Source organism: Apus apus, chromosome 16 (genome assembly GCF_020740795.1).
Source record: "Apus apus isolate bApuApu2 chromosome 16, bApuApu2.pri.cur, whole genome shotgun sequence".
NCBI lineage: Eukaryota > Metazoa > Chordata > Aves > Apodiformes > Apodidae > Apus > Apus apus.
In genome coordinates this window covers 5,493,366-5,519,679 of record NC_067297.1, presented here as the reverse complement: position 1 = coordinate 5,519,679, position 26,314 = coordinate 5,493,366, and the positions used below count along the sequence as shown (strand labels likewise).

The window sequence follows — 26,314 nt, the reverse complement described above, 5'->3', positions numbered from 1 at the left end:
GGTCAGAGAAGAGTTGGTTGAACTGGGCAAAGTCCTCCAATGTCCAGAGGTCCTCGCCTTGGCCCCCTCTGTGGCCAGTATTGTTGTGCCATTGTCTGCCATGAGTCAATATGGCTGTACCTTTTCCCAGAAGGATGGGGACCACCTGGATCTGACAGTATGAAACATGCCTGTTCAGAAATTATTCACATTTACTTGACTTCCTGGGTTTCAGAACCAGTCCTGCAAGTTACCTGTGTCAGAAAACACTAATTCCAACTTCCAGTATTTTTTCTGACTATGGGCTGAAAGTGTCTGGAGACTGATTTAGCAAAGACAAACAGTGGTTATATTTTAATTTGTCTAATTGATTACATTTTAATTGAAACATTTAACAGGGTGGTTAATTGTTACTGAATTAAAACACCTTCAACTGAAAAAAATATATGACACTTGTTCAGGTCAATTTTCTTATCACATGAAGTGTTTGGCAAAAATACACCTTGAAAGGTGATCCTGAGAGACTCATAATTCATATCATTGCTTACAAATCAAATCACCGTGCACTATTGGATTGATCAATAACCATCAACACAGAGAAAAACAGTTACTGCTCCTGTTCTCAAACAGTGCTCCTCTGCACAAGCCACCTCTCACTTGCAGCACAGCTGGAGTTGAGATTCATCCAGACACTGAAGACACGCAGCATCCCAGCCTGGGGAGCCACCAAGTGCAGCCACTCACCAGGAGAAGGAATTTCCCCCAAAGTTGTTTGAATCACTTTTCAAAGCTTTTTAACAAAACCATCTTGAAGACTAATGGGTAAAGAAGCTGTCTGAGAACTATGGATAATAGTAAAGACATAACTTATTTCTTTTACAGTCAGGATTTAAAATCACATTCAACTTTCCTAACATCTACCATACATCATAGGGTCACACACTTGAACTTTCAGGCAATGACTATTACTCTTCAGGTGTCAACTGATCCCATAATTCAAGAGTTGAATCCAAAGGCTTAGCCAGGCTTAGTCAAGTCCAGGCTTCATAAGGCTTTGCTGTCCTGAGCCTGAAAAGTAGCAGTCAGGACCTTTTCCTTTAAGTGTAATAACTGATTACACAACCAATGACTTGGGGAATCCAAGCCAGTCTACTCTAGTTTTTGCTGGTTCCTGAATTCCATCAGTGCCTTTTTTTATGGTCCTTTACTCATCTCCTGCAGCTCTGACTCTCAGGCAGCTGCTGCTGGAGCTTCTCTTCCCTAGTGACCTGGCACGAACACACAGCTGCCAAAATTATCCACAGTTTCATCAGTAACCAACACAATAATGACAAACCAAATATCAAGAACATCATAACAAACCAAAAGGAGTGTAAACACTGAGAAAGGATGAAATGACATGTTGAAATATTATCTCAGGCTCCTCCTTCTCTATATATAGAGTGACTTTGTCCTGAGCAACCAAAGAAAGCATCAGGAAAGACCTAGTCTGCAAGTGGAGATGACTACCTTTGCATGCAAGTTGGTATATGTTTATCTTTTTTTATCCCCAAATAGAATTTTTGCAGTACATATTTATTTTTCCTTTCTGCTATTCTAAAAGACCTGTTGCATCAATTAAGTACAGAAAACAATTTTTGGATGAGTAGTAAGTTAACAAACTTCCTGAATTTAAAATCTCTTTGACTGGAAAACTCATCCAAGAGTATACAACAGAAAAATCAGTTAGTAGTGTTATTGTACTGAATAGGGATGAGACCAGGAAATTTGCTGCAAGCACAATATAAAATTTGCACTTGGAATAGGGCTTACTGATTTTCTTACTGACGTGCAGTTTCCTGCTGATGTGTGGCATGTTTTTGTAGCACAAAGGATAGTAGGGATGTCTAGTAGCAGAAGCTGTAAATGTCATGTCTTCCTAGTGCTTTGACAAACAGGCAATTGTTGTCAAGTAATATATGAATGTGCCAAATACCAAATTTATTCAGAGCTGACTCGTTTGAAGCCAACAATGTTGCAACATGGATAAATTTGATGCCTGTTCAAGCAATGCATTCCTCTGACTAGAGATCAGCTTGTAAATGTTTGTAATCATGGTTCAGCATTGCCTTTGAATATGATCTGTTCTGGAGACAGAAATGCAGCCTCATGCCATCATTGCTGGACACAATGTCACCAAGACAGTGACAGAGAGCAGGGGGAGTGGGAGGGATGGGGTATACATGTCTCGCCGTGATATATGGCAGTTATTCCTAAGCCTCCTGTCAGATATAGTTCTAATAAAGAATGAATAAATTGTGAAACCAGGAATTCCCTTCAATCCCCAAATGTTTATCTAGTCTTAGCTAAGTCACTGAACAAAATATTCATTTAGGTGAGATAACAAGTGGGAAAGGAGGAGGAGGAAGAAGGACAAATAGATGGAAACTGTGCACATAATGCTTGCACATTGCACCATGCTCCTGCAACTAGTTACCCTGTGATAGAGCAGGTTAAGATGGCCAAAGCTGAAGACAGAAGCACTGAAGTGTGTAACTGGATTCTGGGAGACAGCTATGAGCTTTGTCTCTCCTCAAATTTCTCACTGTCCTGTGCTTTAGTAGCTATGGTCTTCTCTTGCACTCTGCACTGTCTGCTTGGTCTGGGAGGAGGCAGGTGCCTGGCACTGCTTAAGCTGTTTTGAGTTCCTGGAGGTAAAATGGGCAGCTGGGGCCATGTCTGAATAGCTGTACCAGCTTTGTTTGCTGTTTTTATTTCCTTCCAGAAAATGAGCTACAACCTCTTCCTCCTGGCTTTCGTCCTGGGCATTGGTGGAGCTTTCCAGTATGGGTTGCAGGTTTCCATTATCAATTCTCCTGCTGAGGTAAGGAGGGACATCTCAAAAAACTGAGCTACCAGCATGGATTTCAATGTTCCACTGCCTTTCTGCCTCTATATGCATTCACTAAGTTTTTCAGTTTTGCTCTCCAAACTACACTCACTGTGGCTTCTTGGTTCTAAGAGTAGCTGCTATTGCTCTTGTGTTTCATGGGGTATTAACCTCTGTCTGGTGTGACAGAACTGGGCAGGAGGAGGAGGAGTGATACCTCGAAAGTCAACCATTTCCCCCTTACTGAGTTGGATTGCTCACAGGACACTTTTCTCTTTCCAGTGCTCAGGAAGTCTTTTGTACCATCTGCTTGGCCACATATGCTAGGTCTAGGCATGCCTGCAGGGTGAAATAGGACAGGGAAGGACAGTAGCTCTAGAGCTGAGGTCAGCACTGATAACTGCAGCTGGAAAAGGAAAATTAGGGGAGGTGTTTGTCATCCTGAACGGTGCAAAGGACATTTAGATCATACTAATAACACATTGGAAACCCTCATCAAGAATGAAGGTGCCATGGAGGTTATGAACAGCAGGTCAGAGAGACCCCACAATAAGCCAGGGACAAATCCTGATCTCATTGAAGTTACTGGAAGTCAAACCTGGATTTCACCCAAGGCATCAGACAGGATACAGCAGGTGGGTAAGTGGGAATGGTAAGGAAGATCAGGTAGCAAAACAATCAGTGTTTCGCACATAAACACTCTCTTAATGGCATTCACACTCAGTGTTTAATATTGTTGTATTAATTAATTTATTTTTTCATTGCACCTTGTTGCTAAACCATTAACTCCAGGAATGTTAGTGTCAAAATTCCCTTTGATTTCACTGGGGCTAAGATTTCAACCAAGGTCGTGACAGAATTGTATCAAAAAGACCAGTAAGTAGGTAAGACAAGTAAAAAAGAAGTGCAATTATGCACAAACATGTTGCCCGAGTCCATTGATTTCTGTTTTTCTTTTGAAGCACATCAAAAGTTTCATCCGTGAGACCTGGCTGAAGAGATATGGCTCTTCTCCCAGTGAAGACATGATTACTTTGATGTGGTCCTTCATTGTGTCCATTTACAGCATCGGTGGGCTTCTGGGGTCCTTGTCTGCTGGGTATTTGTCTGTTAGATTTGGAAGGTAGGAATGATTATTACATTAGTCTTTCTGTTTACACCCACAAACTACAAAAACAGGTGGCTGTGTCTCGGGAGAAACATCACATGTGAAGTGGCACTGTGAGCAGCCCAGAGCTGATTCAGATGAAAGATCAGTTCAGTGGAAAAACAGCATGGCAAAATCTGCCAGTGATCACAAAGAAAATCATAACCTGTCCCTTATAAATTCCAAAGTGAATCCAGCCCAGAGAAATCATGGGAGTGCATGCACAAAGCTTGTTTGTCAGTCTAGGTACTGGCTCCACTAGAGGCATCAAAAGCTTCAACTAGTTTACCAGTCCATGACAAAGTTTTCCCATTCCCATTTCTTATTCACTTCACTGTAGCTGCTCTCAGAAGCCAGCACAGACTCTTTAACCATGGTACAATTCATGCCACTTCTGCCAGGCTGTGAATGACACATGGACCATATTTATGCTCACAGTAATTTAAATGAATTTCAGGAAGAAGGCCATGCTGCTTGCCAATATCCCTGCTCTGCTGAGCGCAGCTCTGATGGGACTCAGCCGGCTGTGTGGATCCTTTGAGATGATCATTGCTGGAAGAGTGTTCTCTGGAGTGTGTGGAGGTAAATCAGCAGCCTATGGTATTAAATAGCTGGCAGAGCTGTGACTGGAAGTCACAAGGATTTACCAGACCGAATATACTGATCACAGATTACACTAAACTCTGCAGAGGGCCTGATTGCTGAACTCATTTTTTTACTAAATAAGAAAACACAAATATAATTAAATTAATCATGTGTGACATCTCAATTTCTCCTTCTTTTATATTTACATCCAATCCATACAAAAAGTACTGCCAATTTGTGAAAAACCCAAAACATGCAATGTTTCAGGGGAGCATGCTCACTCCATAGAAAGCTGACCTCTGTGGGTTCTATTGCTGCTCCTTCTGGCTGATACTGCCTTCCATATTACAGAGAAAGGAATGGTTTTTCAGGCTGGGCAATCCTAATTTCCATATGCCTCAGAAGGCATTCTGTCAGTCCTTCTGATCCATCAGCAGTTTGATAAAAATAATATAACCAAAACCACCAACAACAAAAATATTAAAAAGTGGAATAGATATTAATTAATTCACTGAGAAAATGGAATATATAGCATTTGTTAACTTGGTTTCAAGCATGATATGAGGCACATAAGCAGCCTGAGTAGATGCTGAATATATAACCTGAGATTAAAGGGAGCAACAGCAATCCTGTACTGCGAACATGCTTCATGTCAGGCAGACACATACTCAGCGCAGTTAAAAACGTATCTCAGCCCCTAACCCTTTATGCTTTGCATGTAATGGTCCCCTCCAAAGCATCAGGCCTATGGGAGTCTGAATTGCCCTGACAGTCCTTTGTCACTGCAGGTTTAGCTCTGAATATCAATCTCATGTATGCTGGGGAATGTGCCCCACGGAAGCTCCGCGGGCTCGTTGCCATAACAGCTTCTACTGCCATTGCTGTGGGAAAGTTCATAGGATTTGCTTTAGGTCTCAGGTAAGGGGGTATGAGACCTATTTAATTTATTCTGCCACACACATGCAGCAGGGCTGAGGGACAACCCCGTGTCTGCATGTGCTCACCTGGTCTGCACACAGAGCTGCTCAGCTCCTCTTGCTCTGCTGGTTTTGTTTCAGAGAAGTTCTTGGAGTAGATGCTCTCTGGCCTGTTCTCATGGCAGCCAATGCGCTCCCTGCCCTCGTTCAGCTTCTCACCCTCCCCTTCTTCCCAGACTCTCCCCGCTACCTACTCATTGACAAAAAGGACAAGGAGGGGTGCATCAAGGGTAAGGAAATGGGCCACAAAGCATTCATTTTAGCAAAAAGTGGAAAATACAGTAAAGCCCCACAGGAACATGGAAGGGAGGTACAGTTGGGAAAAAGACTCTTGGACTTCTGGCTCTGAAACCACCTTCAGCTTTAATGAAAGTCTTGTCTGTTTTGACATTAGTATGTATTCCCTTACCCCCTGCCAGAATTTTCTGAGGGATGTGATCACACATAGCTTGTATTTTCATCAACACAGACTGTACCCTGAACAGTCAGGGTGTGGATATGGTACCTTCTCTAAAGGAGGGACACTGTTCTTTGCCATCCCATATTCATAAGCATTCCAGTTCTTCAATAAACCTGGCAGAAACTTCTGACATAAGCAGAGGAACAGCCTTTGTGGGTTTTTAACTATCGGAAGAGAGAAATCTTTGGATGTAGACTTATTTTTTAACGTAGGGGTTATTTCTCCTTGTATGTGTTTTGGTGCATGCACTAGAACTACACCTTTAGCAGGAGGATATTTGGGGAAGAATTGGTGAGAATTTAGGTGTGATTTATGTTGAAACACTGTAGACAGCTACTGGCCAAAGGTGAGGTCATGATTAAGATGTATGGGTAAAAACAGATTGCAATGAATTGGATCTGTGTCTACTCTGATGCCAGATCTCAAGGAAATTCATACAAGCAAGGAGCCCAAAGCTCAAATAAGGCACTTTGCAAGGCAGGAAGTAATCTTCTGAATGAATGCCTGTGCTGCTGAGCTGGGATCAGGAGTCATCTTCTCTCTCCCTCTTCTTCCAGCTGTGAAACAGCTCTGGGGAGATGGTGACCATATGGCTGAAATAGATGACATGATGGCAGAGCAGGAAGCCATCTGTGGGGAGAAGTCCAAGAGTGTGTGTGATCTCTTTCATGACCAAGCTGTTCGTTGGCAGCTCATCACTCTCTTCCTTGTCTCCTCATGCACGCAGCTAATTGGTGCCAATGTGGTAGGTGTCCTGCTTCCCTCTGCTTCTGGAATGCCTACACTTTCTAGTAAATTCTGCAACAGGTAGTAAGATGCTGACTGAAACAGTGGTTATAAGGAGGGGACATGAGTACATGAGACACTAAAATATGTGAAAAATGTCAGATAGAATTATAACCTGTAACATAAGACAAAGGCAGTGATAAAAGCAAGGAAAAAGAGAAGAAAAATGCTATATTTGTTACTGACTTCAAGACACAGCAGTTAGTAAAGCTGTTCTGCACAAATAAGCCTTGAGAAATCACTGAGGATTAGTTACTGAAATCCAGAAGATGATTTTCTCTTTTGCTACAGTCTGATCAGTTATTTTCTGTCAAACAGGACAGAAGCCAATGTAAACATGACCGCATGGGTAGACCCTTCACATATTTCTACTCTTTCCAGGTTTACTTTTATGCATACAACGTCTTTATAAAGGCTGGAATTCCCCCTGCTCAAACCCACTATGTCTCCCTGGGAGTTGGGATCACCGAGATCCTCTCCACAGTTCTGTGTGTAAGTGACTCTTCAGCTGAACTTCATCCTGCTGTAATGCATGGTTCCTTTCAATCCTTAGAATTACTCTAATGGAGCTTCAGGAATCAAACTTCTGCAGCAAATATTAGCACTGATCACACAAAATTATCTCCACACACTCTACAAGCATGAGCATTTATATTCAATTTATGGGAGGATAGAGGAGTCATTCTCTCAAAATCACAGCCCAGCCTGAGCCAGCCTTGGGAGTTCCAGTTCCCCTCTGTAAGTAGGGCAGGTGACAGGCCCTGTGTCCTCTTGTCAGCGGGACTCCTGGCTGTAGGATTCATGGCAATTAACAGCGCAAGAGTTTCCATTTTGCTGCCCTCCCTGACTCTCCTTTGCCTGCAGAATGCATCCTCAGAGCCCTGATGCCCTGGCAGTGCTCCCTGCAGCCCTGTACCTCCTTGCCTTCCCTGCTCCCTGCAGCTCCTGGTCCTGCTCAGCCTCCCCAGATGCCTTTACTCACCAGAGGAGGTCCCACATCCCAGTCCCCAGCTCTTCAAAGAGCCTGGCCAGTGAAGGCAGCTACCAGAGCCACTCACCAGCGCCTGCCTTTAAGTTTAGTCCTTTGGAGCTGACAGCGTGTCCTCCTGGTTGCAGGGTTTCCTGATTGAGCATGCAGGGAGGAAGGCACTGCTGTGGAAAAGCTACACTGTTATGGCCTTGGCTTTGGGGCTCCTCACAGTCACACTTTCACTACAGGTAAGACCCCACTTACGCATTAGAGCTGTGCCGCTTCTACATGTTTTATTGTATGGCAGATGCCATTACTATTTCCTGACCCCAAAATCACTTACTAGAAGGAGCAGAAGTATTTTTGAGGCTAACCATCCTACTAACAGAGGTCTGTTCCCAGCCATGTACATGCAGATTGAAGCCAATAGTTTTATATAACCATGATGACTGCCAAGACTATCTCCTTGTGAAGTTTCTGGAAGCAGAGGAAACAGATGTGTGTTTAAACATACATACATAGCAGTGATGAATGTTTCTAATGGAGCTGGTTAAATAAAATTTTAATTCCTGATTTTATTTGCTTTTCATTTCCTTACATAGGATTCCTTTTCCTGGGTACCATACTGCTCTGTTGCACTCATCTTTATTTTCATCATGAGCTTTGGTGCTGGACCAGGTTGGTATTTTCTACTGGAATGGTTTCATAAACTTATTCCTTCCTCACTGCAGCCTTTAGGAAAGGTTCCAGGCATAGCTGTTCCACAGCTAGTATGAATCCCTTCTCCCAGTTCAGCACAGGGGTAGATGTTCCCCTCCATACTCTGGTAGGAGGTAGAACTTCATTTCATATTGCACCCCTTGATGCCTTCCTCTTGACACTTCCAGGTCAGTTAAAACCATTAACTATGTGGCAATAGGAAGTGTGAGTTACAGAAGCATCTTGCAAAACTGCTAAACTTCCTTTTTTCTCCAACATTTTTTCAGCTGCAGTATTATGCCCCTTGCCCACAGAAATATTTATTCAGTCATACAGACCAGCTGCTTATGTTTTTAATGGAATTACAAACTGGATCCAACTCTTCCTCCTTGGACTTTTGTTCCCCTTCATTGTGGTAAGCAAAGCAGGGTGTTTTGTCTCAGTTCAGAGGAGGTTAGACCCTTCTTCAACCCAGAGCATACTTCTCTTTTTCAGCACTTCACACAAAGGACAGAGCCCAAACCAATGGCAGTTCTGGTGGCTCCTTTCTTTTTACCCAGATACCAAGTCAAAGCGTAGAAAACCCACAAAATGCTGCTCACTGCACACACAGTAAGTGTGACACTGGCAGACACACAAGTGGTGACAGAGGCACCAACACTGTCAGATGTCATTTGAATGTCATGAGGGGCTCCCTTCTTTCCCCCTCCTGTCCTGGATGTGCATCCCCTTGGGAGTTAATGTGGAAAATGGGCAGTCCTGAAGATCTCACCCAGCACTAGGAAGTAGGAAGAAACTAAAGCCTTTGCAGTTTTGGACTGAGCAAGGAAGGACAGAGCTTACACACTATGTGCCTTCCCCAGTCTAGCACTGACTGAGAGGGACAAAGCAGAAAGGAAGAGCTCAGCACTTCTCTGAATTGCCAAGCAATGACATTCAATGTCTGCTGAGCAAACAACTTTTTTTCCTTAAAACAGGAAAGGAGAATTAGCTCATCTGATCACTTGGTGTCATTCCCCAGGTGGCAGCAAGGAGGATTTACATCAACTGAGTCCCTGGCCAAGTTTTTTAGTAAACACAAAACCATAAAGAAGAACCATAAGAAAAAGAAATCAAGATGAGTTTATATGAACACATTTTGTCTCTTTCTTTTCCTATAGGAAGCTCTTGGTAGTTTCTGTTTCATAATTTTCCTGACATACTGCCTGTCCATGGCTATCTTTGTCTTCTTCGTGGTGCCAGAGACCAAAGGAAAGACCATGCTGCAGGTCATGGAGGAGTTCAACCGCCTCAACTATCGTGGAAAGAAGGGACAGACAGCCCTACAGCAGAGTTACTGCTCAGTAATGACTGTTACTAGACTTTAATGACAAAATCTCCACTCAGTATGTTGCTCTTTTATAACTGCAGTGCCCAGAAGCCTCACTAAACAAGAGAGAATCCATTGCTCCACGAACAGCAGAAATATGTATTTTAAAAATAATCACCTGCAGTGTTGGGTGCAGGATGGATTTGGTGGTTCTCTACAACTGCTGAAATATGAGCTGAATTAAATCCTCTGCAGAAAAAAAAAATACAGAAATAAGACCTGCAGATTAGCAGCTACATAAATTGAAAAAACAGGATCTACTATTCTTCTTACCGAAACCAGGAGTCTACAGTTATTGGAGAAAGGGAGTGTGAAAGGTTCAGATGTACAACATGCTTGTGAAACTAAGATAAAAAGAAGACAGCTTTAATGTTGAAATTATCTGCTCCAATTAACAAGTTCAGTGCTGCTGAGCCTTCCCAGAGAAGGAGCTTCAGTGCAGATGAATTAAGTGTTTAGCTCTTTAGTCCAGTGGAAGAAGAGTACCTTGCTTATCAGTAGACAGAACTGATATGCAGTGTTTCCCCCTCTTACAATTAGACTTGAGAGCAAGTCTAATTGTGTAAAGGGCAATAGGACTTTCCTGAGAAGCTTATGACCACGCTTCTGTGACCTGCAGCACTGAAGGAAAGCATGAGTGATGAAAGCAGAGCTGCAGCTCCTTCATTAGCTCTGACTATGCAGCATGTCTTGAGCCTAGAGTTCTCTGTCAGAGAGAAGGAACGTTGGGGTTCAATGGGATTGAGTTCCCAGGAGTATCTTCTGGAAGTGTGTTGTTGGGATCAAGGAATACTGTGTCTGTCTTATTCTGGAAATGAGATTTTCACTGCTGACTGCTGCAGGTGCTGCACAGTAGAATTTGCAAAAGCACCTGAATAATAAGTTTCAGTTTCTTTCACAGCCCTAAGGTTCCTGCTGTTTTATCTTCACCCTGTCCTCTAACAGTATTTGTAGCAGAGCCAAGGGCTAATACCAAGAACAGCGGACTTCCCCAACACAGCCATCCTTCCTGTGGCAATCCTCATATTACCAAAAAAAGCCAGACAAAGTTTGGAATTTCAAGGCCAAAGGTGATGGATTGCACAATACCACAGTAAGAACCAACTTACATTCCTTCTCCTGGTCAAATCAAGAATACAGAAAGAAAAAAAGAAAAAAAACCAAGAACATTTAAAGTATTTTGAAAATAAATTATTAGGTAAGACATTGATTAGTTTAAAAGTCTTTATCTGGTCTGGTCTTTCTCAACCTTACTGGTTCCCAGTGAGGAAGTTTTTAGTATCTTACAAGACACTAAAAGCTCATTTCCTTACATGTCTACAGCATGATCTTGTCCAGCATGCCTGACTTCTTCCCTTCTTCCCTTCTACTAGTAAATACTGTCTGCAAGAGGGAAAGCATGGTAAATCATTAATGCTGCCATAAACTAGCATGGATTGGGAATAAAGGTTAAAAAGTACTGGTGAATCTGCTGTGCACGTATTTGATTTCCAGGATCACACAAGTGCAATGAGACACCCAGGCAGAGGGTTTGAAGAGACATCCAGCAGGAGAAAGGTCAAGGTGTGACTCAGCAAACTCACCCTGTGCTGCAGGGCACAGGGCCTAAGAGAGCATGGGGCTGCTGGCAGTCCCTGTAACATGAGAAGCGAACGGTAGGAGGAACGTCAGTGCTTCCACCCTGCTCCTGAGCAAAGTTTCTGGTGCTTTCAGAACCATAACCCAAATTTCCCACCTCCCCTTCCAGCACTCACCATAGGCAATTAAATCTTTGCAGTACAGAGTGATTTTTGTTGTGTTCAGTGTAGTACAGAATGTTACATGTAATATGTAGAAGCCTGAAAGAAGCAAGAACTGACTTACACTCTTTGTAAATAGTCTTTAGCTGATTTCAAGGTGAAAAGTACTTCTTAAAATCAATTCTCAAGGCAGAGCAGAATGAGCATCCCACTCTAGCACACAGTAGGACAACTGCACTGTTATAGGGAGGCAAGAGTGAGGCTTCTGAGCGGTTCTGGAAACAGCCTGACCCTCTATAAAGAACTGGGTGTTAGCAAAGACCCAGTGTGCCAATATTCAGACACTTCATGTCCTGCAACTGGGAAATTGTTCAAATCACTCCAAACAATAGAAAATACAACATGCTAGAAGAGGCACTGCAGCTTAGCTACAACACTAGGTGTCTTATCTCTGCAGTAGAGGGGAGAGGAAGAAAACACACTCTGCCTAAGCTGCTGGTCAGAGAGGTGAGGAGGGACCCTGCTGCCCTGGTGGGAAGCTGGTAGCACTGTCTGCCTCCTCACACAACAGGAACATGCAGCTGTTCTAGCAGTGCGAATAATGGGGAGCGCTCCCACTACAAGAAGGGTAAACATTTACCAATGTTGTAATCAACTTCTCCTATCTGGGTCTTAGAATAATTAAACCAGCAAGAAGAGGCCCTGGCCACTGTTAGAGGAGGACACGATTTACCAAAAGCCACATAGTTAGAATTTAACTTCTGTGCAATGATCCCAAATTCTTGTAATCTAAGTGTAAAAAACATCTCTCATCTGACAGACTTGACAAGGGATTTCAGAGCAGGCAGGTTGTTAAGAGGAAATGGCTGGTTTCCTCTCAGACCTGGTGAGTATCCAACTTCTTGTCTTCTAGCCCTAGTTGCTAACAGCAGCATGATCTTTAAAGATTACAGCAAAAGGAATCAATCTTTCATGTAACAAACTGAGCAACAGAGCACATACTTGAGATAACACTGCTTCAGCAGTAAGACTGACTACATAGCATCTTCAGACAATATATTAGAAGTACAAAAGACTGAGAGGTTTAAAAGAGGACCTGGGAAACCAGGAGAGAATAGGCATTTTGAGGAAGATAGAGAAAATACCAGCAATGAAAAAGTCAAAACAGAAAAAACCCTCCTGCTTTACTTGAGAGCCCTGCGCTCTCAAGGATACTTGAGGATACTCATCTGACCTGACTAAATGCCTGAAAACATATGTGCTTGTGAAGAGTGCTCTGAAGTCCAGTGTACATCATGGAAACACAGCATTTTGTAGGATCGTAGAATCACAGAATATGCTGAGTTGGAAGGGACCCAAACAGGAGTCATTCAAGTAGGGACTCTAAAAATGTAGTTTCCTATGGGGATAATAAAAGTGAAAGAAAGAAAAAAGTTTTAAGAGGACTCAAGAGCTAATAGAATTCAAGGCTGAATCATGTCAGGCTGCTAATAACCAGGAGAGGAATATAAAAGAATGTGCAGGTTTGCATCTTAACAATTTCCCAGCGATTTTGCTTGATTATTGACAAATTTGAAATGGATTTTGTATTTAAAAGCTTCTTAATCATAGAAATGTGGAAATATAAAAGCTCATAAATTGCCTCTGGTATCAGGAACTTAAGATGTGTTTCATCATCTTTGGCAGGTTCAATACCGGAAGGTATTGCTGATGATAATGGTGCTGGGAATTGGTGGAACCCACCTATCTGGTTTTCAAATGTCTGTGATCAATTATACTTCTCCGGTAAGAAAATCCTTCATAAAGTCACATTTGTAACTGCTCTTCATGGGACTAGGCCTTACACTTTGAAGGTGCTCTCAAAAGCCTGTTAGGTGTTGCCATGTGAGTTCATTCCCAGCTCTTTCCAATGCTATACTGTCCATTGTCAAAGGACAAAATGAGTTTGCATGATTGCTAAGAGCTGTGCTCCAAGGACAACTTCCCACAGAACAGTGTGGAAACAACATACTGAAAATACTGAAACACCCTCCTTAAAGACCATGCCCTAGAGAAAAAAGATCAAAAAGAAGCTGATTGAGTTTCAGCCTTCCGTTTAGCCCTTTCTCTTTGTATCTGCTACCTGCAACAAGAACACTTGCACTTCACTAGATTTTTTAAAAGTCCCAATATTTTGGTGTAGGAGAAACAGGATCCAACAGACTAAAGAGTACAATTAATTTTTGAAAGATTCTCTTCCACTGTGAGGCTGTTTGAGTGGAAATATCAGTCAAAATTTGCCAACAAGTGTCCCATAGTCATGATTTTAGTAATTACTATTAATCTAATTTTTTTTTCAAGTTGTAAACATTATGAAGAACTATTGTGATTAGTGCCTCAGTGAAATGAAAATCTCTTTTTCTGTCCCAGTACATTCAGAAGTTTATCAATGAAACTTGGCTGGAGAGATACGGTTCTGTGCTGCATCAGGAGACACTCACATTGTTGTGGTCCTTCATTGTGTCTATGTACTGTGTGGGTGGAATGATAGGGTGTCTGTGTAGTGGGTACCTGGCTGCAAAATATGGAAAGTAAGTATATTTCCCATCAGCTCACTAATCAAGGAGAGCAGCTGACTACTACTCACGTAACACTATGGATGTCAGAATTCTCACTGCCCCCTTCTGGAGCAGAATTAACCCAGCATGTATAACTAACTACACCTGGGTACGTTAGAGAGATAAGAATATACAACTATTTTGGATTCCCTTGTCACAGTTTTTTGTGCCATAAATACTTCCTCTACACATAAGACTTTCTGTATTTTTGCTGAAATTGCAGGAAAGAAATAAGTCTCTGAAATGTCTTTATTGGCAATAATACCCTAGGGAGCCAAACAACACTGCAGTGAGGCACAGGGGGATTGATATTCTGTAGGCAGAACTTTTTTTGCTTGCTCTTTTTTTTAATGAATCACAGCCTGTAAAAAAAAAAAGTGAAGGTTCTGTAACAATAATCAGAGTTTCAGCAAAGATGAGTAGAAGTCCCCTCTGGCCACATTCAGAAACTTTTCTTCCAGGGTGGCCACAAAGGACAAAACCAGAACTCTCTTGCTTGAGGTGGGCAACGAAGGAAGTTCTCAGTGAAGCTGGATTTGCCTTGTTCTGGGGATACATGCAGTGTTTGAGATGGGAGCCTTGCCCATAGGAAAGAAGTGAGAAGATTGCTCCTTATCAGTATTTATCCTGCAGGATTCTTCAGCCTCATGGTGGGCTCACATAGTGTTAGCATGGAAAGAAGGAACCTAGCTTCCCTCTTTCTGCAAAGATATCATGCCTTTTCATGATCTGATATGGTTGTCTTATAAGCAACGGTTTTAAACATGGCCATGGCTTGGTCTGTAAATCCAGAGAACAGGCAATTGTTAGTCAAAGATGAAAAAGTAAAAAATGGATTGTGCCCATATGTCATTTGCTACTGCAGGAAGAAAAGTCTGCTGTTCAACGACGTGGTCCTAATAATAGCCACGCTGCATACTGGCTTCAGCAGGAGAGCCAAGTCTTTTGAGATGATCCTGATTGGGCGCTTCCTCGAAGGCATCGGTGCTGGTAGGACTCCACACTACTCCATGTTAGTGTGACTTCTTTGGGGTGGATACAGAAATCTTCCTGCTGGAAGTACCTGGGCATGCACAGTAACTCCAGTGGAACAAGGAACAGATTGGGAAAAGGTAAGATGAGCTGTCCTTTGCCTTCAAGAGGTCTTTTTGAGAGAGAGATCTGATGGATTAGCTAAACATCTTGCTTAAAGTAAAAGGTACATTTTCAGCCTATCATTGTGAAGGATCTATAGCAAACAGTTCAGAAGAGGGAGGAAAGAGCTACCTTTAGCTGAAGGTAAAATGAAATCTCCTGCTTTCTGCAGCTTTAGCTCTCTCATGTCCCCTTCACTTTAGGAATCCATATGGGTGCCCATGTTCAGTATGCTGGAGAGATCTCACCTAAGAAGTTGCGTGGGTTTGTAAATGTGACCTGCTCTGTGTTTCTTGCACTAGGAAAAGCTGTAGCAAGGATTCTTGGATTAAGGTATTTGTGCTACTCCTTTTCATCCTGTTTGCTATTTATTTGTCTTCTGCATGGCAGGGATGTGTTGTTCTCCCAGTCCTAGAAACAGACATACACTCAGGGTTTTACTTTGCTTAACCACAGTTGTCAAAAAGGATGCACCTACCCCATACCAGTCACTGAGGTTTCCATATCCTACAATGGGGAGAGAAGGGCCTTCTCTTGGGAAAGGATTAATCTACCTCTGGAGGTGCAGTCTCTCTGCTGAAGTTAATGTGAAAATATTGCATGTAAACACTCCTAGTAAACTTTTGAGATCTGAAACCTCTGCTAATTTCTTTATTACCTCCTGCAGAATTGCAGTATTGGTTCAGAGAGCTGTTGTGGGAATATTCAGACTTCACTGATGTTTAGAAAATACTCAAATTACAAGAAAAATCTCAGTCTTGCAGTAGAAATGAAGTATTAGTTTATTTTTCCTTCCCTAACCTAAACATCTCCATTCCAATATATCTTTCCAATGTCTGAATATATATTGTGTCTCTTTAGCTTGCCTAGGATCTAGAAAATACCTAACTAATTATAGATTGTAATTGCAGTGGACTAGAAATACACTCTTGTGTGCTTTCATAGAGATCTTTTAGGAACTGAAGACATGTGGAATGTGCTATTGTCCTTCTCTGGGTTGGTGGCATTGATTCAACTGCTCTTTTTGCCATTCTTTCCTGAGTCCCCTCCCTATCTCTTGCTGCAAAAAGGAGACAAGGCTGGCTGCTTGAAAGGTAAAATAAAATTTGAGGTTTTTATTAAAGAATAACTCTTTCAAAAGTGAAGCTAATAGAGGGAATCAGCTTTTCTTTTAGCCAGCTACAGATTTCTTGATAATTACATAATGGAAGTCCTCCAGAATAAGTGGAGTAATCAGAAATATTTAAGATCTACCCCTAAATGCTACAGCAAATTAGAAGCTGTTTTCCAGGGAAGTTTCAGTCTGTTCCAATAAGTGATGTTCAAGTCCCTTGCTCATTGACATGAATCAAAGCATGGACTGAACTGCAAATGTTTAATATAATTAAAAGTTGAAAACCACAGAACTCTGAGTGAGTCAGATGCTGGGGGATTATACTTCATTCTGTCTCTTCCATAGCCATGAAGCAACTCTGGGGAGAAGGGAATTATCAATCTGAATTTGATGACCTGATGAAGGAAAAGGCTGTAACAAAAGGCACCAAAATCCTGAATGTCCTAGAGGTGCTGAAAGAACCATCCGTGTACCCGCAGCTGAGTACCATGCTCCTCCTTTTACTGAGCCTGCAGCTCTGTGGCCTGAGTGCAGTTGAGTATACGCCAGTTCCATGCTTATATCTACTGTTAGGTAACCAAAGCACCACAATTCCAGCTTGTCACTTTCCTCTGGATCTACATTATTCCTCCTCACGCAGAGCCCATTACTGGTCAACATCAGTGGTATCATCCCTAGTAATCTTCATACCTTTAAGGGATCTGCTCAGGTGGAGATGCAAGAGATCCAACTCAGCATAAGTTCCTGGAAGGAACAGGTGATGCTGAATAAACTCATAGCACATGTATTGGCTATGCTTAATTTTGAAAATGTTTCTTATTTCCCAGATCACCTTTTACACCTCAGAAATTTTTCAGACAGCCAACCTGCAGGAAAGCATAATCCCATATGTATCTCTAGGAGTTGCGGTCTCTGAGCTCACCTCTATCATCCTCTGTGTAAGTCAGACCTTTCTGGGGCTTTAAGACTTAAAGTCCATGTGAGTTGAGTCTATTCTTCCTTAAAGAAAATTAATCTTCTTATGAACTGAAGAATTTTTCTGTGGTACTGCATACATTTGTAAAATGGTTGTTACAATCTGCTCCAAACTTTGTCCCACCTTTTAGATCTTTCTTCTCATCTTCATTCTCCACAATTTCTTATAAAAATCCCTCTCTTGTTCATATAGATATAAATGAAATGTCATTAAAACATAAATATCTATACTTATTTCCACATATTTGTGAATATCTATCCATTCAAATCGAGCCATACCATGCTTGCATTATTACAGCGCTTATGAAGAAGTAGCTGCAATGCTGGGCAGCCATGGTAATTCAGAGCATAGGAAGCTAGAAAAAAATTCAATACAATAACAAAGCTGGTACCAAACAGATTTGTGTTCTCTAAAGTAAACAGATCTCAAAAAAATGCTTGATTTGTTGGACAGCTGGCAGCTGGATGTTGCCATGCTTCCAGTGAGATGCAGTTTTTTTCTACTCTTCAGAGCTCCATTATTGATCGTTTTGGACGTCGGATACTCTTGTGGGGTGGTTATTTGCTGATGGCTCTGATACTGGTGTTGCTGGAAACAAGCCTGCTATTGAGCGTAAGCAAACGTCTCTCTGGGAGTGGACCTGCATCAGAATTCTTTGTGCAGGACAGCAGATAGTCCTACCTTAGCTTTCATGTCCAAAAGAGCAGGTCAGAATATCTTCTTAATACAAACTCATAGCCTCTTTGCAAGGCTTTTTCTTTTTATTTTTGTCCTGCATTGTAGTTCACCTTTTTAAATAAGGCTTTTTCATTGCTTCTCCTGTATGTTTCTATCAGCTGTGATACAGCTATAAAACAATTTTTCATTCTCTTCCCTCCTTTTGCCTTTGTCTAGGATCGTTTCCCCTGGATGCGTTACTGCAGTGTTGTACTCATCTTTTTATTCATCATTGCCTATGGGATTGGACCTGGTGAGTGCAACAATAAAAGCAACAACAGGACACCTTGAACCACATGGATAAGCACAGGCCATGAATGTATGGAAAGAGAACTTCACTGTGTGAATATATCTTTGAAAATCAACAGCTTAGTTTGGACTGAAGCTGTGGAAGCCCCAATTATTTGATTAATTAATGACCCGAGAAACAATTAGTTTAACAAATTACTTGAAATTATTCAGATTTTGATGAATCAGGATCCTGTTTCCCCTCACTGGATTACAGGTTCAAGCAAAAAAAAAATACTTGTTAATCAATTCACTAAGACTTGTTTTGGAGGGTGTGAATGCTCTTCAGTGCCTACAGATCTGCCCCATCTCTGTCTTTGCTTAAGGGCAGAGGCAGCCTCTTCTAGAACATTAGTTTTCTCAACTCACCTGTAACACCCTACTCTATTACAGAATGATACCTGATAGTACACATAGTCTGTCTCTTAGCACAGTTCTGTCCTTTCTCATCCTCTCTTAACGTCACCCTGAATCACCTACATCAATAACACTAGAACCAAACCAACAGCTCTGCATTAGGACCTCACTTGCCTAAGTTCAACTTTAACTCTGAAAGTTTCCTAGCCAAACACCACTTTCAGTTATTACAGTCTCCAAATTGGAGTGGCAGCCTTTATTATTGTGAGAGCTATAGATGAGGACCATGAATGTCTTGAAATGTAACAGAATTCTCACAGTAGCAGAAGCCAGGTGTCTCCTATGCACAGTGGAGATAAAAAGGCCATTGGGACATTCAGGAGTGTCCATCTCTCTCCATGGACCATAAAATAAGTCTGTAAGGGAATTCAGACAGAGATGGCTGTGCTGCTCAAATTTAGATGATCTCACAGTACCCTGATTTACTGGGGCTGTTTGACTTCTGACAACTGTTCACTCACCATTAAGAACATGGTTAACTACAACAATGTTTTTATTGCTTTTTTATGTTTTTTCCTCAGCTGGAGCAGTCACATCTGTCATGAATGAAATCTTCACCCTCTCAACAAGGGCCTCTGCTTTTGTAATTGGCGGAATCGTCATTTGGCTGGGCCTCACTTTCACTGGAATGATTTTCCCCTTTGCTGTCGTATGTAATTTCATTCAAATCTTCTCTTTGACTCTATCAATTTAAACTAGTTTCCTAGGCTGGTCTGGACAGGGAATAGGATGAAATGTATTGTAGATGATCAAACCTGTGAATCCTCTGTTGCTACTGGCATATGAAGGCCATTTACGTAAAATACTTCCCTGGACTTCAGACATCATCTGCTGCCTTAAGAACATATTGAAGATATAAATAAATACTCCTTCTGTAAAATCAACTTGTACTGCATTTCACAAGGATAAATCAATACTTTTCAAGAATCTACAGAGGAAAGTGTTGCCAGGGAAATCACTCATCTTATTCTATTTTTATCTCCAGATGCTTCTTGGGCCTTTTTGTTTCCTCATCTTTATTGCTGTTCTGGTTACTTCAGCAATTCTCATCTACCTGTTCCTCCCGGAAACAAAAGGGAAGTCAACCTCTGAAATCACAGAAGAATTCAAAACACACCAATTTAAGAAGAAACGTCTCCAGAGTGTGGAGAAGAATGCTAATGAAGAAAAGACATTCTGCACCAAGCTCTGATAGGCCACCATAAGCAACTTCCACTGACAAAATGCCCTGTCTCAAAATGGAACTGAAAGCTAAACTTCGACATGGACTGTTCTCAATAAAAGTAATCCAGAAAGTAACCGACAGAGATCTCGTCATTACTCCAAGTAGTCCTGTTTTATATTTGTCTTTGCTTTCCATGGTGACAGACAATGGCTTCTTCCTAGAACAGTTCTGTAGCAGAAAGACATTAGTAACTACAGATCTTTCCCGGAACTGGCACACGGAAAAAAATTTCAGGCATAATACATGTATTTTTTTTCAAGTCTTTCTCCTTTGCTACCATCATAAAGAAGCAGGATATGTCCCTATGTTTGGTACTTTGTAAGAAAGCTCTGCTGAGGATTAAGAGCATGATGAAAAGAAGATTAAACATAAACATAGTTCTTGCTAACAACTTTCTTCTAGTCTCTTTATGATATCACACTGTAAAGGACCTAGTATTGTTCATTTATACTGCACATGAACAAATACCAGATAGAATAAAAAAGATAATTCAATTTTCTTCTGTTTTACTGAGCTGACATCAAGTAAGTGCATGGCCTGATTGTTTCTACAATGACTGTCAATGGCACAAGGTTAACAAACACACAGGCAGTGCTGAGAGCTAAAGGACAAGAGCCCTGGCATGAGACAGGAACAGTGACACTTTGAGAGAGTGCAGAGAGAGCAGACACTTCAGCCCATTTTATGAATAATTAACTGCTAAAAAAATAAAAAAGCACAGAATCTGTGCTAGCCAACTAGCCAATGTCTGCCAGCTGTGTACTGGGCAAGGACACACTGCACTTCAAAAGTGCACATCTGCAGACAATACTACACTTTACCACTGCTGTGCTCCACAGCAGCCATACCCTGCTGCTACAAGAGTTGTCGATCCTATTGACCACTGCAGTGTTTACTCAGTTGTCTCCCCAAACTCTCCTGCCTTCATACAGCATGATCAGTTATGTTTCCATCTTCTGACACAGTTTCAAGTGGTATACCATGCCTCCTGTTTAGTAGGACCGTAAGTCCTATCTTTCTGCAGTTTAACCACTCATGCTGATTTATCAATGCTGAGTTTTTGGGAGTTTTCTATTCAACAGTTTCAAATAATGTATTTGCTACTTCTCAAGGAATAGCCACAAAAGAAGCTCTGATATTAAATATCAAGTGTGTATTCTAGCAACTGAAATCTGGGTTAGATTTTATATTTGATCTGATTTCACGTGCTGTATCAAAACAGGGAGCACTTATGCCACAACATGTTCTCATTCAGAAAGACCTGTCCTGTTGAATTGTTGAAATACTTAATCCATGCATTCTAAGTGCTGCCCAACTGCTGCAAAAACCATCAACAGAAATCACACAAAGTAAACATTAACCTCAGCCTCAGGGTCAGATGGTTACTTAAGCAGAAGGTGCAGAAACAGCATGAGAGAAAACACTTCCTCAGTCTGTCAGAGTCCTGTCTACCTGGGATTAGCCACCCTTGCAATACACGATGGACAAGCTCCTTCCAGATGTGGTGAGTACTGCAGCTGGCAGTACCAGCTGTTCATACTAATCTCTCAGAAGAACTGAGAGGTTGTTGCAATTACTGTTCCTACAAAAACACAGTACATACGTACTAAACTATTTTCAAAATAATAGGGTGGACAGTGAACAATGCTTCTAATTTTGTTGCTGTAAAAATTAGAGCTAACATTAAAATAAAAATTCAAAAAAAACAGAATTGATTTTCTGGACTAAACCATCATGGAAACTTTGAAGTTCCAGCTGGGTAGAGAAATTTATTTTTTTAAAGAAATTTTAATGTCGTCAAGTACTTAAATGGTGAGACATTTCTGTACTGTTTTCACCTGCTCCCACACTTCCCAGGTACAACTGTGATACTCTTCTGCTTTCCTAGCTAGTAACCTGACAGCGATCTGATATTGTTTATTTGAAAATAAAAGGTTTGTGGAATGGTTAATTAATTAATGTGAAGAAGAGCAGCAAAACTGATAAATATAACATTTATCTGGCTGATCTTTGCATTGATGCTTTGCACTTTCTGCTATGATTAGTTAAGCACCATCAAAGAAGGTATCTTAGAAATGCCGGGACTATGATATCACCCATTTCTTTTGTGATGAGCTTGTACAATTCCTTGCAGGTTCAGTACCAGGGGTTGTTTGTAATACTCTTTGTGTTGGGAATTGGTGTATCACTCGCAATTGGCTTTCAAATCTCTATTGATAATTACTCAGGCATGGCAAAAAAGGCTTTAAGCAGATATAACATCTTCAGGAATCATGTAAAGAATGTAAAGAATGTAAATGAATGTAAAATGCAATTTACAAAATGTAAAGAATGCCTCACAAAACAAATTGCAAATTGTTTCCATTGACATTCCATTTCCAGCTCCTTCCACCTGCCCTTTCTCTGCAGAGGAAAAGAATAAGAGCTAGACTATAGCTGCCTTTCCGTGGGGATGCCCAGGTAACAAACACATCAGTCTCTCCACTTAACAAACTTTAACACTGCAGTCAAATTTTTCAAAAGATACCATGTAAGGTAATTTTGAGTGAGTCAATTTGGGTACCACAGCCACCTTGCTGAAATTGCAGACAGCCTAGTGGGAGCTATCTCATCTGGTCAGCAAACTGCATAAATTACCTCATCGATTTACTATGAATTCTTTCCAACAAATCTGCCAGCATGTCTTTGTAATTCTACATGAAAACACACACGCATACAAACACACAGCCCTTTAATGAATCAATATGCTACATCATCAGTGCAAAGAGCTGCCAATGATTGTGACCATAGTTTCTCTGTTCGGGTCCAAGGAAGGCACTTCCAAGGTGCTCTAACAAGAGCCATGTGATCAGACAAGGCAAGAGAGATCAGACACTATATTGATGTGTGTCTGACACCTTAGAGGAATAACTGTTGAATAATTTAAATAAATCTGCATGTACAAATATGCATGTAGTAGTACAGTTGTATCAAGCTATCCTCTTTGTTCTGCACAGCTACGAAGAAACTGTGGGGTGAGGGAGAGCACCAGGCAGAAGTGGACAGTCTGCAAAAACAAAAGGCAGCGATGGAAAACTTCAGCCCCCTGAGTGTGCTGGGAGCACTGGAAGACCAAACTCTGCACAGGTAGCTGTGCATTTTGGTTGTTGTGATCAGAACTCTGCAATTCTCTGGCATGAATGTAATTGGGTATCTCCCCTCTTTATGCACTAAAACAACTCCTAGGTGTCCATACAAAAATTCTGCAGCTGAAGCTATAAAAGAAGCTATATCTTGGTGGGAGTCCAGCAGTCACGAGATTAACTCCTGGCCATCAACTGGCTGCTGATCTGGCTTTGGATGTTTTTGTCTATCCATCTAACACTCTTCATTTGGAAAACTGGTATTTGCTATCTGTCTACCTCACAGAAAAAAAAGAGAGCTGAAATAAGCTAGCAAAGAGGTGTAGAAAGGCACTGTGTTATTTAAGAAGAGAAGTTTTGAATTATGGATCATTTCTTCTGCTGTAACTCTAGGGGCAGACTGTCTTGTGTACATACTCCCAGGATGAAATCTTATGCTGCTTTTTGCCACCACTCTGGCAGTGCTTCTATACAGCTTGCAGCTTCCCTAACAATGTCATAAAGGGGAATTTCTAATGCCTGAGTCACCTGTTTGTAAATAAGAAAAGGATGAGACCAAACAGAACACAAATATGAGGCTTTTCTTCCATGCTGTTCCTTTCCCAGTTGGCACAGATGTGCAAATGTGGTGCAGTTGCAAGTACTAGTACTTCTGAACTGCACTGAACAGACATTAAAGCCATGGAGTAGCTAAATACACACACTTTCATTGGTTGGTTCCTTCTCTCTGATTTTACTCTCCTCTTTCTCTTTTTCATATCTTCTTTTCAGGCATCCCAACATTTCTGCACATAGAGGAGAGAATTCTACAATTCTACAATTGTAATCTTGGTCAGGGTCCATTTGTCTTTGCTGGTCCTTTTAAAATAACTAGTCTCAGCAAAAGCACAGCTGGAACATTGCAGAGGGACTGTTCACCCTTGTCACACAGCACCATGTCAGGTTTAAAAGCATGAGCCTTGGATCCCTCTGTCCCTCTCTTGTGAAGCACCCTCACTACTTCATGGATTAAGGAACCTTCCCATCTAAAGCATTCATCCTCCCAGGATGCACAGATCCAATGTGCTAAAGCTCAGGAGGGCTGTTCTCCCACATGGTTACTATTGCTGCATCTCCTGCAGTTACTGATAAACTAAGCAGTATATGATTAACCCACCAATATTAATGTTTGCGTGTTGTTTTAACCTCATGCCAAGGCCTCTGTTTCTCATACTTCTGCAAGAAACATCTCAAATTATTTTTACTATTCACCTTGCCTATCTTTTACTAAAAAGGAGAGATAAAACAAGTAAGCTGGGATTTTTTCTTTTAGCTCTCTCTGTCCTACTTCATCAGTGTCATTGTTGTGACTGACATCTCAGAGAAGAAGCTGGAAATATAGGTGCCATCCAGCCATCAGGGACAAAATCAGTGTTGTGAGGCTGCAGCTGGATCCAACAGAACTGAATACAAGCAGCAGCATCTCTGTCAGTGTGTCAGGGTTATGCTTGCATCTGTTCAAAGGAGGTTATGTTCTGTAAACATTATGGCTTCAGCAGCTGTTGTAGTTGTTGTCAGGAGAGCTAACAAAGCTGCTTAGAAGGCAGAGCACAGTCTCCTCAAGCTACTGACTGCTGGAGTCTTCTCATCTCATTTTTTTGTCTTTTCTTGGGCCTGCCAGCATGTAGTGGGGCTAGAATAGCTGTACCAATAGTGAAAAGAGAAAGGAAGAAGCTTCATGTGAATTCCCTCATCTTCTTCAGGAAATTCATCCATCATTAACACCTCTCTTGTCATTTCTGTAGGTAGAACATTAAATTATGATGATAGGCGTATCTCTTGTTTTTCTGGATCACAGCTGACTTCCATCAGTGATGACCAGGACTGAAACTAAATTTATAGCAGTTTCTTTGTGTTAAAAGCATGTGATAAGCTTTTCAAATGACACTTTCTATTTCTAAACCACTCTTGAAAAGAAGTATTTTCTCAACAATTGGCAAAAAGGACAGGTTACTGGTGGAAATGTACCTCATTTTCCTGCTTACCAGCCCAAACATTAAACGTGATCACTCATGCAATCCCTTGTTCCCAATGGAAGGTCTTCCTTCCGTTGTGTTTTCTTAGTTTGTTTCTGCACTTTTGAGGTGCTGTGCACAGCTGGGGTTGAGGAAGGCCTTACTCCATATGTATCACTATGCTGGTTGCTGTGTGCTCCTTCCCACTCTGCTGAGTGTAAGGTGCCCTGTATCAGAGTGTTTACTCAGGCTTTAGCTACAAAGGGAAACTTTGCAATCCCTGTCATCATAGTCTAAGTGCTGTAGAAGGAGAAGAAAAAATTATAAAATTCTCTTTCTCTGGTTTTATATCCAGGAAAACTCTGTGTCTTTCTGCTTCCTTATCTTTACTGGGATACTCATCAGCTCGGGCATCTTCATCTACCTATTCTTTCCAGAAACAAGGGGGAATTTGATTATGGAAATAACTGAAGAAATGGTGCTTTACATTTTAGGAAGAGACGTCATTCCCTTACAGGAAATACTTCTCTTGAGGAACATGTCATCTACACCAGCTTCTACCTGGTCAGCAAAAGGACCATATATTAAGTAAGGTCATAAAAGACATTGATGATCGCAGACTGCAAAACAAAACAAAGGCAGAATATTTGTTTTCCATTGTTGGAAAAGATATTAATATTCCTTCATATACACAAGTGGAATCTTCATTAATGATATTTTCTCTCCTATCATCTTAAAAGCCTGAGAGCAGTCAATAATCAATAAGTCATCATAATATAGAATATGTGCTATTCTAAGATTTCACCTGGGAAACGTTCTATGCCTAAATGTGTTCTTTAGTTCCAGTCTCCATGATTTTGCTATTCAGAATTTAATTGTGAGTTTTGGATAACAAAACCAAAATTTAAAATTGAACCTAGAAGAAACCACTGAGTTCCTCTCAGTGTGAAATTAAACTGCAGGTGGCTTCAGTCATCCACAGTGTGCAATATTGTGCAGATCAAGCTGGCTCAGAACCAAGCCCAAGCTTTGATCTCTTTAGACAAATTTATGACACACCTCATGAAAGTGAGTTTCATGTGTTTGTCCATTTCACAGCAAGCGTTTCTTACAGTTCTGTATACAAAAAATTGAAAGATCTCCTTAACTC

General features: G+C 41.3%; 1 protein-coding gene across 1 annotated transcript; it reads left to right on the top strand.

Annotated features, from left to right (window-relative positions):
• The first annotated feature begins 1,460 nt into the window (after positions 1 to 1,460).
• Positions 1,461 to 20,122, top strand: LOC127391482 (uncharacterized). Its single transcript, XM_051634282.1, has 24 exons — positions 1,461 to 1,500; positions 2,744 to 2,842; positions 3,811 to 3,971; positions 4,453 to 4,577; positions 5,369 to 5,498; positions 5,639 to 5,787; positions 6,575 to 6,762; positions 7,185 to 7,295; positions 7,920 to 8,021; positions 8,376 to 8,451; positions 8,760 to 8,887; positions 9,633 to 9,824; positions 12,440 to 12,466; positions 13,267 to 13,365; positions 13,990 to 14,150; positions 15,043 to 15,167; positions 15,515 to 15,644; positions 16,257 to 16,405; positions 16,771 to 16,958; positions 17,253 to 17,363; positions 17,912 to 18,013; positions 18,296 to 18,371; positions 19,345 to 19,472; positions 19,809 to 20,122. Exons 1-24 carry the CDS (start codon positions 1,495 to 1,497, stop codon positions 20,013 to 20,015), a joined length of 2,970 nt encoding a protein of 989 aa, XP_051490242.1. The 5' UTR covers positions 1,461 to 1,494; the 3' UTR covers positions 20,016 to 20,122.
• Positions 20,123 to 26,314: the final 6,192 nt, after the last annotated feature.